At 38.4% G+C, this 20,611-nt stretch overlaps 1 protein-coding gene across 1 annotated transcript in view; it reads right to left on the bottom strand.

Moving 5' to 3' along the window:
• Window positions 1–20,611, bottom strand: part of Malrd1 (MAM and LDL receptor class A domain containing 1) — a 721,844-nt gene that overhangs the window by 168,719 nt on the left and 532,514 nt on the right. Inside the window, exon 31 of the mRNA XM_029557135.1 lies at window positions 8,536–8,693. Coding sequence (XP_029412995.1) covers window positions 8,536–8,693 — 158 coding nt within the window. The remainder of the gene's footprint in view (window positions 1–8,535; window positions 8,694–20,611) is intronic.

Genomic DNA, 20,611 nt, shown 5'->3' with positions numbered 1-20,611 from the left:
TGATTTCCCAGGAAATTCCTGAACTCCGATATTGGAATATGAATTGTCTCCTCACAAGAAGGGGACATTTGGACATGGAGGGAACATTGAAGATGTTTCAGCACAGAGGATGATCCACATGAAACTACACATAAGCTAATCATAGAAGCCTCAGAAGAAACCAGACCTCCTGACACCTTGATCCTGGACCTTTATCTTCTAGAACTGTGAGAAAATCAATTGCTGTTGATCAAGCCACATAGTAGTATTTTGCTAGACTTCTAGGAAATAAACATATTAAATTAAGAAAAAAATAATACGGTGGACTGTATGGAAGTAATAATCAGCAAAGATATCTGTGAAATATGTAGTTTTACTTAATGTTAGTATGCCATTAAGTCCAGGCATTTTTGTGAGTGTGATTGCTAAAAAGCAGGTGGATTATTTATATAGCATATGTAATGTTTCATCCAATTTTAAGATGTCCTAGAGCCAAGCCATTAAAATCTTTCCAAAAGTTTTCTTTTCCTGGTAGGGGATAGTGTCAACATATGCAATTCATTTTCAATTATAACAGACGGAATTTTTCAACTTACTTAATAAGAAATATATACATTTTAGAAAAATGAAAACCATGAAATCCTGGGAATAATGAAGATCAAATGAAATCTAACGACCACAACTAAAACACAAGTAAAGGTGGAAAATAGCTGAAGACACCGAAGAAAATGGGTCCATAATATGATGAAACAGGAAGTCCAACGTATGTGAACGGCAGAGAGGATCTGTTAAAACACAGATGCTCAAGATGACTGCTCGGTGAGGGAAGAGCTAGTCTTTAAAGCAGTGGTGCTAAATAGGCTGAACAGGGGCCAGTGGATGAACTCACATGGGGGACATGAGGATACACAAACATGACTCTATAGGCCTTAACGTATATGACAGAATGCATGAAATCTGATGGGGGGGTCTGGGGGCGTCTGACAGGGGAGGAGGCCTAAATATGATTAAGACATATTGTATGAAATCCACAAAACTTCGATAAAAATATACATTAGAAAAATTAAGTAAAATTACCATATTAACACTAAAAATTAATTTTAAAATTCAGTCGTATACTGTATATCCAAGTTGGTATCATGGAACAGTTACAAAAATAGGAATGCTTAACATATAAAGCAAATGATGAAAAGACAGGAACATCAATCATTAACAAGCAAAATGAGACTTTCTTAGAGCCTATAAGAAGAGATCTCTAACACTGATAAAACTTGTACTATGCCAAGCAGAAGGAACTGAGTTGAATCACTGAGCATTCATCAACAAACCTTAACATTCAATAAGCAGAGACAGATAAACACAAAGACAAATAGGAACCGAGTATTAAAATGGAGGAATTAAAGACACTTTTCCCCTAATAGACAAAATTTACATATGCACATACAAACTTACAATGTGATAATAAAGTCCCATGACATCCGCAGGAGGACGAAAGACTCACACTGGAACAATGGCTACCATGTGAGAAAAAGTTCTTGAGAATCCAGCCTATCATCATTCGTACCATGAATAAGTAATAATTAGTTTAATCTACTCATCCAAATTATGGAATGAGAAATGAGAATATTTTGCTCTTTTATGACGGAAAATGGCTTGCTAAGCAAGGCATAGAATCCAGACACTGTAAGGAATATAGACTGATGGATTTCACCAGCCGAAAATGTAAAAGAAAAGTTTCTTTAGCTTTCAATATGTTAAATGGTTCTTTGAAGAAGTCATAGTCAGCCTGGGACCCAGACTTCTAAGCAAAGTTGATTTTGGTTATTTCTCAAGGTGACTTTGTACCTGGTCCATTTATAGTCAAGTGCAAGAAACACTTTCTTTTGCAAATTCCCACTTCTCTGTCTTTAAAATGTGACTAGATTTTAATTTTTAGCAGCATAACTCTTCAACTGAAGGTCACTTTTATTATGCTGTGAAGGGGAAGGCTGTTCAGAAGGTCAAATTAGATTAGCTCCTTCTCCTGAGTGTCAACCTTTACATTTTGTGTGGTGCCGTCCTGTCCTGTGTAATTTATGACTCAGTGTTTTACACGAGTGTTTCTCTTAAGGTTATTCTTCTATTACCAACAATGGGAGATACACAGAATGTTTCAGTATGGTTTTCTCTGCTGCAGGTGTCAAAGTATCTCCTTTTTGTCAAAACCTACATACCCAATTATAGCAAACAGCTAATATGGGCCAATAATTCTTGCTGTGTGACAGATGATGGTTGCATGTTGAAACACTCAAGGATGTATCCTGTCAGGATTTTGAGTGTCTCTGTCAAACACAAAATTTTATCTTTCTCATCTATTTAATAATACATACCAGATTAACAACCAGGACATTGAAGGACACTGATATTTTTCAGGGGAGTTTTGAATCTATTTTCAAAGATGGGCATTTCACCAAAAACCATAGTTCGTTTTAACTATTGCTATAACAATATTATTAGTTGGTTTTCTGGTTTTTTTGTTTTGTTTTGTTTTGTTTTGTTTTTGGTCTTTTTTGAGACAGGGTTTCCCTATAGCCCCAGCTGGCCTGGAACTGACTAAGTGGACCATGCAGAAATCCACCTGCCTCTGCCTCCCGAGTCCTGGGGTTAAAACACCACGCCCAGATAACATTATTATTTGCATCATACAAATATATCCTATAAATGAGTGCATTTGTTTGCACATTGAGAACCGCTGCCATAGCATATTATTTTCCTTATGTCTACTCAAAAAAGAAAGAAGTGATGAAATTTACAATATAGCCCATGTTTCTTGCAAGTCTATATAGAGGGCAGCAATTTTCTATCTTCAGCCATTCCTATCTACTATCTGGAACCTTCCCACAGGTCATCATTTCCTCTCTTAAACATTCTCTAGCATCACTCCCCAAAGCTGGCTGTCACACTACTTGTGAAAACAATAAACATGAATTTCAGTAAGGAGAAATGAAAGAGAATTGTCATGCTAGAAATGTGAAAATGTGCTTAAAAAATAAACTCTCGAGACAGTACCAATAACAACTCTTGACAACTTTCATACCAACATTAAATGTACTTTCATTCTAAATATCGATAATAAAAAAGGAAATTTTAAAAATCTGATATGAATGTGCCTTAAGTCTAACTTATGCAAACTAGTGCTTATTTAAGTTTTGAATATGCATCCTTAATAAACACAAGCATATATTCGACACAGCACATTTTCCCTTTAGAAACTCTGGATTTTCTCCAGTTTCTCTTTTTTTTCATGTCTCTAATCAACGCATGTTAGAAACTTTCTGTGGTAGAACTGACAGTTACAGAATGGGCCAAGTCCTTATCTCTGTAGTAATAATATTTGGCAGGGAGAACCAGGGCCTCTGGAGTGGCTCCTGGCACACTTTTTAAGCCACAACCCCATTGCGCTGAATGATAACCTGACTAATAATGTGAATATAAATCTAAGAGGCATTTCATCCGTGACTAAGAACACTTTGTTTATCACACTGCATTGGTTAATTTTTCAAATTATTCACATTGTCATCAGGTTCTATGTGACTGTAAGGACAGTTATAAACAGTGGATGAGAAGTCTCTCCTGTCATAATGTTTCTGCCCATGGCTGGCCTTGTGCATCTCTCGCACATTCCCAAGCACCCACAGTCATTGCTTTTATGACACAAGCTGCATTGGAATGCATCTCATCCCTCTCTTGCTTGTTATGCAGAGGTTCCTGAGTCTGGAAAATCATGGGAGAAGAGCTGCCATTGCATAAGCCAGGAGGGTTGGCCCTGAAAGATCTGAATTTTCTCAGAAGACAGCTGTAAATCCAATGACATACTTTAGATGATTCCAGAATCAACCAGGGCAGATCTCAGCTTGACAAATGTCTTGGTGGCTGTTGCCCTTCCACTGCTCACTAAAAGTCGATCCCATGAAGCTGCTGACAAAAGAACTAAATGGGATGCTTCATAGGAACTGTAGGCAGAAACCATCCACAGCGACTTCACCGCTTCCTACACACGATGCATTTGTAGAGACATGTGACTGTTTAATTAGCAATGTGCCATTTTTGTGAAATTCATGATTTAAATCAAATTTGTACTGAGAACTATAATATGCCAAATACAAAATATTCACAGCATTTTTGAAAGAAGATAAAAGCATTTCATAAGGGCAAGGTCACTATTCTGAAACATGAGCATCAGGCCTCCTGGATCCCATGCAGATATATTAAATCATCTGTTATCACAGAAGGAGGTTTTAGAAATTAGCTCAATTTTTTTTCTCCCTGAGCAATTAGACATTTCTATAGATTACACTAAATGTTATGGAAAGCATAGATTTTAAGAGATATCATTTACTTCCTTGTATTGCTGTGAAACAGAATAATTGGTGCCAAATAATCTCAGAGGTGATCTGTTTCCCTTAGGGCTCTTCTGGCCTTATGGGTTAAAAGAAGACCACTATCATGTTAACCAGTGCTTTAAATTTCATATATGGGCAAGTAGGTGAAAGATAGAAACTGACCTTTCTAAGTTCTTCTGTACTGATAACCAGAAACACACCATCACTAATTAATTAGATATTGCCAATTTTCTATCCTTTCTAGTTTTTGCATCAAAGCATACTGATGTGTGTAGAGACATGTTAATATTCTCTTATGATTCATTTATTACTGAAAGATATTAAAGGGTTCCTACTTACTATGAAGCACTTGCTTTCCGAATACCTCCTTCTACTGCAGAGACTGAGGTAAGTCAGATTAATTTGGTTTTGTACCCTCAAAATGTAACAGGAAAGTCATGATTGAATTTCACGTTAAACTCATCAATTCTACCAATTTTCATTGATTGCTTTAGTCTTGTATGATGAAATACAATATCACGGTGATGAAATTGAGGCCTGCCTTGTTAAAAACCAACTAAACATGCTCGTGAGGCAGTAAGTCCTATCTGACATCCGTAGGCATTTTTTACCAGTGTATACTGATAGTCCATGTTAAGTCTATCTCTTTGTTTTGTGTGAGGGTTTCTATGTTTGATGAAATGATAATGAACATAGAAACATAAAATTGTAAAATTATACAATACCGGTTAAAACCTTTCATCTTATCAGCTACAGATCATCAACCATTTTTTCCCTTTTACATATATAAAAATAATTATGTAGATTAGTACATAGTAATATAGGCAAATATATACATAATTAGACACCTTTTTAAAATGTCATCCTACTATACATATCCATACTAATCTGTTTTTGTTATTAATCTTCTTTCTTTTTGCTCTTTTTGAAGCAAGGTCTCCCTGTAGCCCCAGATATCCTGGAACTCACTATATAGATCAGGTTGGCCTTGAACTCACAGAGATCCGCCTGCCTCTGCCTCTCAAGTGCTGGGACTATAGGCGTGCGCCACCACACCCGGATGTTATTAATCTTTTTATAAGTAATTACTGATTATCGCTATTGTCTTTAGTATATCATTATAAGAATGACCGTACTGTATTTCACTAATTTCTATTTGGCAATATTGTAATATTCACTATTATAAATAATATATTATGGGGACCCTTAAATATCATGTATATATTTTTATTTCCTCACGATCATTTTATAGATGTGGATTCCTTAGTAATATAAAAATTATGTCTCAACTATCAATAAACAGATATTTCTTGATACTTAAATTGCCAATGGAAATAATCGTTGACTTTATTATTCTAAGCTCTCTCTCATTGCATAACTATGCTATTCCCCTCATTAGTTGAGACAATATTCATTGGACTTTTGGCATCATTGTTTGAGAAAATGGATGCACAAACACAGGTTCTCAGACTCTTTGTAAAGAGCTGCCCATCTACAGAATTTGCCCATTCAGTTTCAATAGATACAGTTCATTAGTTGAAAACCACTTTCCTAGAAATGTAGTAAAATATGACACCCAAGTAAGAGGGATACGAAGCACTGCAAACTTCAGCTGAGGAACCGACTCCCTGGTAGTGCTTCCTCCCCTAGCCAAGCCTGAGGTCCTGGGTCTGGGACTCAGCACCCACCACAATGACCAAGAAACGCTAAAACCAAGCTGATGAATGGTGAAAAGCCTCATCAGGAGAGAGGATGGGTTGAACTTCAGAGGTTCATCTACTTGTAGATATATCACCTGCTGAACCAGTTTGCAACAATGAGATTTGCTTCAGCTGCTGTTCTTGGTCAGGCATGCTATGAAAGCTGCTAGCTGCAGGTTTCTGTGCTGTTGACAGCCTTAAGTAGCTGTTCATACTGAGGAGCTACTGGCTCAGAGGAAGAAGGATCAAGGAATTGCACAGAATGGGTATCTGCCTATTTCTCTCTCTTTCCTTCCCTCCCTCCCTCTCTCCCTCCCTCCCTCCCACCCTCTCTTCCTCCCTCCCTGTCTCCCTTTCTCTCTCCTCCTCTCCTCCCCTCCCCTCCCCTCCCCTGCTCCCCTCCCACCGCGTGCAAACTTCTTTTCTGACAGTCTCTCCCTTCGTGTTTATAAGAATGCTCCAAACTAGCCCCAAGCCTAACCTACACCTCACAACTTCTAAGGCAGAAGAAAACTTCTCATACTCAGCATCCAATAGAAAAGACTAGGATTGCTCCAAGGAAAGTCATTGTGCATTTCACCCCACCAACATTGTTAAAAGTAGGACAGGGGAATTTCCTTAAAAACAACAGCAACACCACCACCCATCACGTTGATGGTTAATTTCACTACAGTAATCTTTCCCTCAGACCTCTCTGAGGGCTGCCCAGAATACAGATGCAATTTTTAGTTTGTACTGCTCAACTTTAGTTAGAAAAACTACAACTTACCCAAAACAAAGCACCAAGATCAAAACTCTGACCAACATTTGTATTTTAAAGGATATTTTCAGAGACATGGTTAAAGCAGGGGCTGAGGATCTGAAAGTCCTCAGATCTTCCTGTCCACAGCGAAAGAATATTTGTTGTTCTTTCTGAACAGAGGAAGCAGCATACTGTTAGGAGACGAATCAAATCTGCTTCCTTTCATGAGTAATAAACAGGCATATACTAGTAGACTAATGCAAGGTGGCCAGTAATTTAGCCTGCACAAAATATATCACAACCACTAAGGTAATGTATTGATATGTTATGCATTGTATATAAAACCTATGAAAAAAATCCAAAAGTGTCACAGGCTTTGCATAACTCGCACGTCCCTAAACTATTAGAGCTAATGTTCTTTGTTTTTTACTGGTTTTCTTTTGGGAAATATTCACATAGAGCGTGTATAAATATTGTGCTTATTTATAATATAAATATTGCACACATTGCTTTAGTTGGTAAAAGTCTCTTCATCGTCAGTGGTTAGGAGTATATGACCTTTCTCCTGCTTTTCCTTTCATACTTCTTGGGTAGATTACTGAGCAGCAATTCATGAATGCCAGATTTTTGATAAACAATTTTCTGATAATTGTGTAACCTAGGAAAAAAGCTAAGCTTTTTGGAGTCTCAATTTCTTTATTATAAAATTTGGAAAATAGGAGCTGGAGACATAAATTAGTGATTAAGAGCATTACTGCTCTTCCAGAGGACTTGGGTTCAGTTCCCAGCATGCATATGGCAGCTGACACCTGCTCTTAACTCCAGTTCCAGGGGATCCTACGCCTCTTTGGCCTCCACGGGTACTGGGTATGCATGTGGTCCACTTATATACATGCAGGCAAAATACATACGTATAAAATAATAATTTAAAAATCTTTAACTAAAAATTGGAAAATATACTTAGCACATCAGGTAAATGTGTGCATTAAAATTGGTAACACATATATGTGTGCAAAATGTACACTGAAAGGCAGGACACACTTACCAACAGCTGTCACCATTTACAAGGGACAATGCTTGAGATAAATGCAATAATTCCAACCATGTTTATGTAAGTAACCATTCATCAAATAGCTTCTAGGTCATAACATTAGGTGTTGTGGTTTAATATATAAACTTTTCATTACAATTGGATCTCAAAATTGGTTACCATATTCAAAATTTCATTAATCTTTCATAAAACAAACTGCGTAGGTGTAGTTTCTTCTTTAATGATAACCGTATTTGCCGGAGACCTGTCTTAAATCAATAAAAATTAACAACTGCTGCTTTGTGCTATAAGCTGATATACATTACAAATCTAAAATTTGTTTTGTCTATATTTTGTTTGAGTTAAAAAATTCTCCTAATCGTTATCCCTCCCATCACATTCTTCACTGTCCCAAACTATGTGTACAACCTGCCCCTTCTAACAATCTGTCTCTTTCATCTACAGATTATCTTCTATGTAGCAGACACCTTAATTGAGTTCAGGTGGCAGCTATCAGTGAGCTCAGTCCTCATGGAGATGAAGATGAATGGCAGTTCTGCACGCCAAAGACCCATGGCCCAGCAAGAAATGAGATGTTAATGGGACCAGTATTAGTGGCATGTCTGCATACAAAACAAAGACAAAATGCTCAAACTTAAATGATAAATATTTCCATGAACAGAGCCCTGTCTTCTTCCATACCTTTAATATTCCTGTATTCTGGGGACTGACCATGTAGAACCAGAACCGGACAAAACACACTCCAAGGCTTGCTGGGAAGGAATTCGTAGTCATGATTCTTGCAGTGGATTCTTCTTTGAGGAGAGAAGAGTGGATGTACAGGAAATTCCCGCCACTACCTTGAAAAAGATTGATACATTTTGTTTTTCAGTGCAAAAAAAATTTGTAAAAAAATATCATTTTCACCTTAAACACACACTCTGCCTCTCTCTCTCTCAGGCAAAATTAAACAAAATTGACAACTTGTGAGCTCTCTCTGAATAGCATTCAACTTTTCTGAATAAAAATGATTTTGCTATGATCGTGTGATATACAAAATTGATTCTGATGTGTGATACATAATTTACATGATTTTTTGTTTTAATTATGTGTGTGAATGTGGGTATGTGCATATGCATATGTGAGGGCAAGTGCCCAAGAAATCCAGAAGAGTGTATCAGATCCCCTGGAGCTGTAGTTACAGCCGGTTGTGAACCATCAGATGCGGATGCTGGGAACTGAACTGGAATCCTCTGGAGGAACAGCAAAAACTCTTAACTACTGAGCCAGCTCTAAAGCCCCCAAACTACTCAAACATCTGTGTAGCACGTCCCTTCTAATTTTCTCAGACTTGTCAGTTTCAAGCTATAGAATACTATGCAGTGCACAGAACAATCACAGAGTACTGGCAACGGACTGATATTGTATCTCATTATAACCAGAGTATTAAGGAATGGTTAAAACTGTAGTAAACTGCAATGCTAAGAGCCATTATATCATTTTGCTTGTTTGATTGGTGTGTGTGTGTGTGTGTGTGTGTGTGTGTGTGTGTGTGTGTGAAGTCTGACATTTGCTTGCTTTTCTGGACACGTGTGGAGGCCAGAGGCTGATGTCTAACTTCTATTGCTATCCACCTTAGTTTTTGAGGCAGGGTCTCTCATTGAACACAGACACAGTGCCGTTCACTTTGGATAGATTCCTGGCCAGTGATCCCTGAGGATCCACATGTCTTCATTCTCCCAGAACTGGGGTGCAGCTCCATGCTGGCTTTAAAATGTGTTCTTGGGTTCTGAACTCCGGTCCTCAAATTTGCACAGCAAGGACTTTATACACTGAGCAAGGACTTTTTATTTCCCAGCTTCATTTTATTGTTACTGTCTGAGCTATAAATAACTGCTGTGGTCCTTGGGTGTACTAATAAGCCAAAGATTTCTATACTGAAGTAACACTGGACTTTTCGTTGACGTTATTGTCAAAATTTATCACGATACTCTTCTTTTTTTGTGGCATCATCTTGGGTAGTGGATAAGCTAATTAACTTTTATAGTTACAAATGAAGGCTATTAAATTATTTTCTAAAATACTGCTTTTTCACGTGATATTAGTTTTTGAAGTCAGTCACCACAGCATCTTTTCGATTTCTTAAAGTGGGACTTTGTATTTTCTTCTTGCTTTGGTTAAGCTGCTTAGAGGTTTTCTTTTTATTTGTCCTTTCTTGCAGGTATTCTTCATTACACCAACATTACAAGTACCCTGGACAAATTAAGTTTTAAAGAGTGGGCCTGAACTCGGAGGACACTGATTCCCTTCGCTAGCTATTAGAACTGCATGTCTCCCAGAAGTATGCCTGCAATGGCTCTCTCTTGTGCCCTCAACCTGTGCAGACAGAACTGTCTGTGTCCTCACCCTGTGCTCATGAAACAGTCCCAAGAATTCTGTTGCTTCCACAGTGCCCCCTCCCCGATCAGGTAGCACCCATAATTTATTCAAGATCACTTCTCCAGCTTCCTTGGGGAAGTACAAATTCAATTTCAGGCTCCACACTTAATCCTCACAACCTGCTGGTCTTTTCATTCCTGCTTCCCATTCATTCTGTGTGCTTCCCACCCTCCCCTGCTTCCAGCTCCTGGGTGCGGTGGGTGTGGTGGGTGCGGTGGGTGTGCTGGGTGCACTGCCTACAGTGCTTTTATAAGTAAATTCTCAAGCACGCCCACATTTATTCATTATCTTTTGGATGGGGTACCAAACCAAGGTTGCCAAGGAGATGTCTTGTCATCAGAATCAAGCTTATGGTTTTGCTGGTGTTAGTTAAATCATTAGTCCAGATTATGTCCATTAGTAAAAGTCATTCCTACACTTTCAAAGGACTAAATCTTGCCGATTTATTTTATTTTTTTACATAGTCCGTTAATATCTACTCTAATATTCAATCCTTCCCTTTCTTCTGTTTGCTTTGGTTTGAAATTGCTTGAGTAACTTTCTTTTCTTCAAGTTTATGCAGTTTATGTTCAAAGTTCCCTGTATCCAATGCATTTGCTGAAACTCAAAAATTCTGACTTCATGTTTTCTTTTTAATTCAAATATGTCAAGAGATTTCTTGAAACTTCTTGTTTGACTCAAATGCTCTTTAGAAGCTGTTCAATCTCTGTGTCTTTGGGAATTTTAAAGTCATCTTCCTGTTGTTGATGTCTACCACTCTGAGGTGAGATGTGGGGAAAAAAATGGGAAAATTAAAAAGGCCTCATTTATTCTAGTCATTGAGATTCAATTTTAATATAAGCTAAAATACACGCATGCAAAGGAAGAATTCATCTGCTTTTTGTGAACTGTGTGTTTTCCCAAAGAGAATCTGATAAAAGCACTCGGTATGTTTCTGTTTCTTTAGATTTTTTTTAGGTTTCAAGGCCCATGGCATGGCGGTTTGTCACATGATTTTTCTCTGTGACTTAGAATGTGTGCATTCTGCTGTTGTTGGATGAAGCCCTCTGTAGACGTCATCAGATCCAGCTGGCAGACGGTGGTGTCCCGGCAGCCATGTCCTTCTTGAATTTCTGCCTGACAGATCTGTCCACTGCTAAGCAAGTTTTAGTCTCCAGGTATAATATTGTATCCATTTATTTCTCCTTTGATTTCTATTTGATTTTCCTTCACAAATTTCAATGTTCTAATATTATGTACTTACACTCTGTGAATGAAAGTTCCCAGAAAAAAACTGCAGCTTAAAACCGAACATTCTATAAAGGCTGATCAACTGATTAGAACTTCAGTGATTGTGGAGAGTTTGGAATGTTACAGGTTCAGAGCTCAATTGTCATTTATCTTGGGGCATCTTTAGCCCCTAAAATAGCCACTTCTTGACCATCTTTGTTTCTCACTTAACATCCTGTGACTAACAAATAAAAGCCTTTTGGAATGTACTAATTTAGCAGACCACCAGCTTCCACCAATCAAAAAGCTAAATGCCATCAGATAGATTTCTCTTTTGTGCATTGGCCTACTTAATATTTCCATCAATGTAATTGAAAACTGTCTTGATCTATGAGTGTTCTTGGCTCTGTTGGTATAACTTCCTGAAACTGTTACCGTGTTGGAACACAGAATCTGGGGTCACCTGAATCTATGTTCCTAGGCCATGGGCACTCATATTTGGCTCCAGAGTAAACTTTCTCTCTCCCTCTTTGAGGTGAGGGTTATGCTTTTACGTTAACGATGTTAAAGACTGTTTATGTCTTCCGGGAGAAATGACCTCTTCATGTATGCTTTGCTACAGCCTTGATAATTTGCTTTTCTTCAGTCTTCATCTGAGCGCTCACATTCTTTTGATGGTGTTATTGCTTTGCTTTGATCCATCTGTGTCTTCTTATTTAATATAGATCCTATACTGACAGCATGTATTTCCGGCTCTTTTTCCCACTTTGGCAATTTCTGTCTTTTAATTGGTGAATCTGAGCGATAGTGCTTACTCATTTAGCTAGATTTTTGATATAGCTGGACCAATATCTATGATTCCTGTTCGGTATTTCACTTTTTTCCTTCTCTGTATATCCCATCTCCTCTAGCTGTAACGAAACATTTTATAAGACTTATTTTTTCATCTTCCTAGTACGCTAGTTGTATATCTGGTAAAAAGCATTTTTTTCTAATGAATGACCCTGTATTTGAAAATTACATTGCAATGAACTCAAGTGCTTCAAACACCACCATGCGAGTATTGCCTGACAGAATACTGACATTTAAGCAATGAGTTTGACGGCATACTGACATTTAAGCAATTCATCTCTTACTACACTGTTGAACATTTCTCTTCCTCTGTGTCAGTTAAGTTCTGGTCAAATAGCTTATTTTAAGGGAAGATCCTCTTAAGAGCAGAATGTTCTGAGTATTTCAAAATGACTACTTTTCCCTCCCCTTGCCGAACGCTGAGAAAAACTCCTCCTGTCTATGAACAGGGTGGGATTTCATAGAAAATGTTTCCCTGAGATTGTTCCTCCCTGAATTTCATCTCCCAAGCATTTCCATATTGAGGCTGCAACTGAGACAATCATAGCTTAGATTTCCTATCCTGGTACTGTTAATAGGCCCTTAAGTTTAACTGGTCCAGACTATAAAATCTCTAGTCTGTCTGTTGGAAGAACCACGTTTCCAGTTTCACTGGAAATCACCTGGTCATAGGCCCACCCCTGGGAGGGCAGGTTCACCTTATGTTATGCCAAATAGATGGGCAGAATACCTAGTGCATTAATGAGATAGTAAATTTTTCCTGCCTGGAATCCCACTTCGCAGTGTAGAACTGCTGGACCAGCCACAGTCATGTCTCTGCAAGTATGTCCACTTTTCTGAATTCTTCAGAAAAGCATAATTTCTCCTTTTCTCCTTCGTGGCTTTCTTACCAAACATGCTTTCTCTAAGGCTTGTGCTGCTCCCAGCATCTTGTAGCTCTTCACTTTTTCTCTAAAGCTTCCTTCGCCCAGCCACGTGGCTGCCAGGCAGCCATGTGTCTGACCTCCATGCAGACTCTAAACCTGCAAGGCTTCAGGGTTTTGTTCCCTTCTCCCCACCATTCACCACTCAAGGCAGCTGCCGAGATTACCAGCTCACCTGCTCTGAGGACTTTTCTTTAAAATTCTGTTAAAATTGTAAAGGGACTCCCAGATAGTAACCCAGCATAGAACTGGGAAAATGAACAGCAGACCCCAATCTTATCCAAAGGAATATTGACAACTGATTACTGCTAAATGAAGAACAGCTGATCCTCCTAAAACAAAGCCCTCTAGATAGGCTGACTCGATTGACCAGAAGGGCAAGTAGTGCGGAATAGCTGGAGGTGCCGACAACACAGCAGACAATAGCAGGGATCCAAGTGCAACTGATTATGACTAGTAATAATCAGATACATACAGATTAGAGATGCATGCGCCAACATCTCAGTGTTAGCAGCAAAAACAATGAGTCTTTCTGCAAGGAACAATATATTCTAAAATGAAGTGGAGATCTTTTATAAAGGTTAAAAACTCATCCAATTTTATGTCTTACAGGGCTTATACTGAGTTCAATAACATATAACTATATTAATTCAACTGTGAACCTAGAAACTTGCACCCACTTGTGAAAGAGATGTACTCTTGTTCTGGAGTGTGTTACTGAATATGTTAAAGTTGTAGTGAAAAGCTTCTAATCATGTAGTTATTAAAAATTACCAAAAAAAATTGCAAAAGCTTCCATTTGGGTCCAGTTTTAAATTCTTTTGTAAATGAGACTAAGACCCCTCTGGGGGACCCTCTTTTCTTCCCGTTTCACTACTGGCTACCACTGAAGTGTCTGTATATGGTTTTCTGTTCTAGCAAGTTGTGATTCTCTGTGTCCATCTGTTTGTCCCTCTAGTCATGAAGGTAGGGGCTGTTCCTATGACCTCAGCTCTCTAATGGATCTGGAAAAGCTGGTGGTTTTCAGCTGCTCAGCTGGTTTGTTGTTAAAAGATGGGATGCTTTCCTTCCAACCACCTCACTTGCTGGGTAGGAACTGGAAATAACTTACATTTCTTTTTAAAATGCTCCTTACTGAAAATACCTTTTTTACTTACAATGCTTTATAAAGAAAGCCTAGCAAAATTTTCAACAACAACAAAAAATAATAATAACCAGCCAGGCGTGGTGGCAGAAACTTGTTTTTCAAGACTTGAGAGGTTGAGCAAGAGGATTGCTTTGAGTTTGAGACCAACCTGTCTCAAAAATTCAAAACTATTTCTGGCCCTGATTAAACCCAGCAGGTCACAAGACAAACCAGAAAGCCATGAACTAAAAGAAAGGGACTTTTTCAGAGAAGGAGTTTGGTGTGAGGAAGATTGTGTGGGGTGAGAAAGTAACTAGAATGTAGTATATGCAAGTATAAAATTGCCAGAGAACAAATTTAGTAAAAGAAAAAAAAAACAAAACAAACTAAAACAAAACACAAACAGAGAAAAATGGCCGAGGAACAGAATTCAAGAATCACTGCAACAAACCATTCCTTAGTTCGAAAGAGTAGGAGTGGGGGCAGCTTGACAGTTGTCTTCCGGCCCCAAAGTTCTCTGAAAGGTATTTCATAGGCTGCTGATTCACAAGAAACATTGTCTAGGTTTCATATTTATTTGAAGATATTTTGCTTCCTTATTTGGAAACAAAAAGCCATTGTAGTTCACACACCAAGATTTACCAAGACTCCATCTTATTGATCCCACTGTGACCAATGGCTTATTCTTTGCAAACATACGTTTTGCAATTTTATGATATCTTCAACAAATAGGAACATCAAACTTGCTCTCATTTTGTTGCTGTTTATATGCTTGATGATTTCCAATATATTTAAACTGCATGAAATGCATTTGCCTTATTTTTGATGTGAAAAATAGCCTTGAACTAGTTCCACAAAACAAGTCAATATGTGTGACTAAAACTATTTTAAATTTTATAGCTCAGCCCTTAAATAGTGTAATTAATATACATAACAAAATCTAATGTATTTTTATCTCAGATTTTTTCCATGTGTACTTCTGAGATTGGAAGTCAAATATTTAGAGTCATAGAAAAAGTAGTAATTATGCTCTTTGTGGCTATAAATTTGATCAAGTTTACAAAGATAGGAATTGAAGTCTGCTTTAAAACTTTGTATTTCATTATGCTTATTCATATACATCTATTAGAATTTCACTAGTTCATGTTTCCTCTGAATGATCTGAGCACTATGTTCATTTATTCATGATTATTTTATTTGAGATATGGTCTCTCTGTAGCTGGAGCTGGCCGGGAACTTGCTATATAGACAAGGCTGGGCCCAATCTCACAGAGATCTGCTGCCTCTGCCTCACAAGTGCAAGGATGAAAGATGTGCGTATCACAACTGACTTTATTGGATGACTTTAAAAAATATTTTATTATTTTTATTTATTTTATGTGTATGAGTGCACCCATGTCATGCAATGTCCTCAGAGGCAGGAGGGTGTCAAATTCCCTGGAACTGGACTTATAGACATTGTTAGCCGACATATGGGTGCTGGGAATTGGACCCAGGTCCTTTGGGAGAGCAGTCAGTGTGCTTAAATGCTGACCCATCTCTCAAGCCCCTTCAGTGGATTTTTTTAAAAAAATAGCATTTTATTCTTTGAGAATTTCATTCATGTATAAGCTGCATTTTGATCATCCCATCCACCACTACCTTTCTTGAACTCCTCCTAGTGCTCCCAAAGCCATGTCCCTTTCAACATCATGTCCTTTTTAAAATTTTTATTATTTTAAACCCTTAATTCCAATCAGTGCTGCCCATAAGTGTATGATTGCTGGGGTCATCCACTGGAAAACGGCCAACCTACCAGAAGGCACATCTCTAAAGGCGACCGGCTCTTCCTCCCTCAGCAGCCATAACATGCCAAAGCTCCTCTCCTAGGGATGGGAGCTCGTGAACCCCTCCCCCATCCATGCTAGATTTGTCACTGGGTTGATCTTGTGCATGTCTTGTGTGGATGCTGAAATGTGTAACAGCTGTGTCGGGTTCAGGAGTCAGCATTATACAGTTCTCCACCCCGACCACTGGCTCCAATATGGTTTTCTGCTTCCTCTTCTTTATTCCCTGAGGCCTGGATGGTGGAAGGTTGATATAGATGATCTGCCCACAGCTGAGCACTCAATGTTGCTTCTCATCTGCTCTTTGACCAGTTATGAGCCTCTGCACCGACCACTACCCTCTGCAAAAACAAGCCTCTCTGGCCAAACTTGGGAACATCACAAATCTGCAAGTATACACATAAATATTTAGAATGCAGTTCGATAGCATGAACATTAAGCAAAACAACAGTAGGTTCCTCCGCAGGGCCTATGCTCTCCATAGTCATGGGGTGTGACCAGGTTTACACTGCCAAACATGAAGTCTTCCCTATGGAGCAGGCCACATAACCAATCAAATAGTGGTTGATTTTCCCCATGCACATCATGCTACTCTTCTACCAGTGAGCACATGTGACCTGTAACATGCAGGGTACAACACCACGTCATTGATGTACTTCATCAGCAGCCGACATAGCACCTATGTAAGCTAGACAACAGGGAAAGAGTTTCCTGGTGAATTCAAGGTTTGTTTCCCCATGCTTTGCCTCTGAAGTGGTTGGTATCCTCAGCAATAGTGCTTCCAACCCAAGAAATAAAATTTAACTGGAGGTGTTAAGGAGGGGGACACTCAAGATTAAAGGTTTAAATGGGGGTGGGGGGATAGGGAGAGAAGATGGTATAGGGTATAAAGAAGCTTTATGGAAATCCACTAGCTTGTATGTTAGTTAAAAATATATAGCTATTTTGAAAGAAGTCTGAACAGAAGTACTCTGCATGGGTGGACAATGCTGTTCTCAGAAGACATGGGTTATTAAATGTCTTAATACTAGGCACAAGATACCGCCCTAAGATATGTAGGTCCATGAGCTCCTAGAGGCACTCAAAACAGCACAGGCTATTGTGATTACGCTTGGTTGCCCACCATAGCTAGATGGTAAGGTAAGATACCATATTTTCTAAAGGCTAATTTCAAGTTCTCTCAGCAACTTGAATTAAGGGTTCTACCAAAGTTCTCTCTGACTTTCATCGTTGCCTACAAGCCCCTAAATTAATTCAAGTTACAATGGTTGGATTTAGGAGAGCAGAAAAAGGAAGAAGTTTAGAGTTTAGAAATAAGAGTCAGAGCCAAGCCAGACCTGCACCAGGCAAGGACTGTGTCCTTTATTCGGGGAACACAGCAAGGGTAGAAACCCTTGCACGGAATGAGGGCATCTGCATCTCAAGTGAGGGAGGCTTTGACTTATATATGAGTTTTTCTAAGCCCAGCTGTAGGAATTTACTTGGTGCTAAACTCTGCTGTCCTTGGGTGATTAAAGGTCCTTCTCCCAAGATTATTTTCTCAGGCAGGGAAGGTGGTATCTAGGGCCCTAAAGGAAACAGGTTGGCTCCACGACAGTCTTGTTTAGTCATGGAGTAACCATTTGGTAAGGCTTGAACAAGGTCAGACTGCCAATTTAGGGCCAGTTGGCTACTTTAAGTAATTTATGGTTATATGGTTTCCCTAATGAGGCTTATGGATGCAATGCACACATTCTATCAACAACAACCTAAATGTTTCAGTACCTTTTCCATGTGAGACCAAGCTGGAGACAATATCTTCATTTTCTATTTTAAGAACTTATGTCTGAAATAATTAATACTTATTAATATTTCTACAACATCATAGGCATTTGAAAAAACCCTCACCAATGGATAAAATAACTTTTTAATTACTTCATTCTTAAATAGCAGTGATTAATTAGTTTCTAATAAAGTATATGCCTGTTGGATGGAATTTAATAAAATTTGAATTCATAGTGAATATCCCATTCCACCTTTATTTTCCCAGTTACTTTTATCACTAGAGTTGTGCAGACATAACATCATTGAGAGGGTTATTGTTTTATTTAATAGATGGTAGTTTGGTGTTACACCAAGAAACACGATGTAAAAATAAATTCTTGATGATGACAATGTACACTTTTTTTAATATTTTATTTTTATTATTATTTTTATTTTATGTGTATGAGTGTATTGCCTGCACATATGTGAGTGCACCTGTGTCGTGCAATGCCATGGAGGTCAGAAGAGGGCTTCAGATTCCCCTGAAACTAGAGTTAAGGACGGTTCATAGCTGCCATGTGGGTGCTGGGAAATGAACCCGGGTCCTCTAGAAGAGCAGTCAGTGCTCTTAACCACTGAGCCATCTCTCCAGCCCTGACAATGTACAGTTTTATGACAGTGCCAGACAATGTCATATAAAATTCAGTTGAAAACAAGCAAGCATTCTAATTATGAGTTAGAGGCCTCTGAACTGAGTTTTCTAAGTACAATCCACATAGCCTGCATGCTCAGTTTGAGTGTCACAAAATCCTTCAGCAGAGTACTGAAACCAGGAAGTTGATTCCTGGCTGACAGGTTGACGCTGTCTGTGTGAAGATGGTTCCATTTTAAAATGAGAATGCAAACTTGGCCTGCAAATTTAGAGGCCACTATTGCAAACTAGGTCTTTGACAAATTCTACTTGTGAACCTCTGCCCCATCTAACATTGACTTTGCCACATTTTTCTCTCAAAAATCAAAAGGTGAGAAGTTGCTTAACTTCTCAAAATTAATGGAAATGTGTGAATTATGGAGACGTGCTGCATCACAAAGTTACAATACTTTCCATAGAATCTGCTTTCAGAAATAGATTCATCCTTTATCTACAAGTTCAGATCACACTCACTTTCAAACGTTCACCAACTTTCATTTGCTCACTGAGAACTCCCTTATTAATATCAGTTAACATCCTTCATGAAGGTCAGGGTAGCCTCCCCATGCTGTTACAGCAGAAATAAAGCCCTAAAGTCTCAACTGCCAGGACGTATTTACAAATTAATGGTAAATCATTAAACCAGTTCATTCCCATTACCCACATAGGGTTCTGCAGAATGACTGGTAGCATTCAGAGAGCAGGTATTTAAGGAAGCAAAATCCTTTGTTTATTTGATTTGGGGGCTGTTTATCAGCTATTTGCCATTTAAAAATCTTAATGCTCATATGAGGTTACAGTACATTCAGTTTATCTTGTAAAGTCTGTCACAGCTCAATTACGTATGAACAGACTAGTTTTCCATAATATCGTGTTCATTGTATTTTTCTAAATTTTCCTTTTCTCTCTTTTTCCTAAATACTTTGCACACAATTTAAGTGCTGGATTTCACCTCTGCTGGTACAGGTTTTATGTTTTCAAACTCCTAAGATTTTTAGAGTAAAGATTTTCATATTTTTCATCTAATTAGTTATAATCAGGTGTAGGTACAAGTTTCCCAATAATACTCAAGTTTTACTTTGACAATTACCTAAAGAATTGCTCACATTTTGAAAATTGGGGACCATTTAATGTCAAATATAAGTACTGTACATCCAACATTGAAGTGCAGTTTGTTCAAATAATAATGACAATTTTCCATCAGAGTGAAAACACTATATTAGATAGCTTCACATCTCAAAGCTGTTCCTATGTAGGCAGAGAATACAGAGTCTGATGTGTTTTTAGATTTGATTAGCTACCATCTTAGTTTTTGAAAATATTTCATCGAATTGTTGTATCCAAAGGCAATAAATTTGACATTGCTTTTTCAAAAGGACACTTGTCTATTTTTCTCTTTTCTCTTTTCATACCACCTTGGCTCTAAGAAGAATCATGCTCATTTGTACTTGCATTCAAATTGTAAAAGATAATTTCCCATGCTAAATGATCTAGCTTCACTCCCTGCTTTAAATTGGAGGCAATTTTCATCTTTTTTTCTCCTACTCATAATACAAAGCTGCCTAATGGCTTTAATATGGTTCTTCTTCAAAACTGCAGACTCTCCCTTCTTCTGAGGGAGATGGCCGGCTCCCTGTCCGCTGTAATTTCTGCCTGTCCCTTACTCAAAAATAGAAAGGGGCATAATGACGGTCAGTTGAAATACCCTCAATCTCTTTCTGTACTTCCATACCCCCTGCCCCCCACCTCCACTGGCTTACTGGGTCAAGTCACTGGCTATTTGGGCCTGCAATTCTTCAAGGGTGTGAAATGTAAACATGTTTGGAGAGTACAGAAGTTTCCTCCAGCTTGCTAAAGTGCAAGCCATAGATAGACACAGCATCCTGGAGGAGAAGTAAGACTTCCGGCTGGTATGTGATAAGAGAATTCCTGTCACCACATTACTTCCATTTCCTTTCTGAGCTACAGA

The sequence above is a fragment of the Nannospalax galili genome, unplaced genomic scaffold (assembly GCF_000622305.1).
Source record: "Nannospalax galili isolate Female #2095 unplaced genomic scaffold, S.galili_v1.0 scaffold487, whole genome shotgun sequence".
Lineage (NCBI taxonomy): Eukaryota > Metazoa > Chordata > Mammalia > Rodentia > Spalacidae > Nannospalax > Nannospalax galili.
This window is presented reverse-complemented; position numbering and strand designations above follow the sequence as displayed.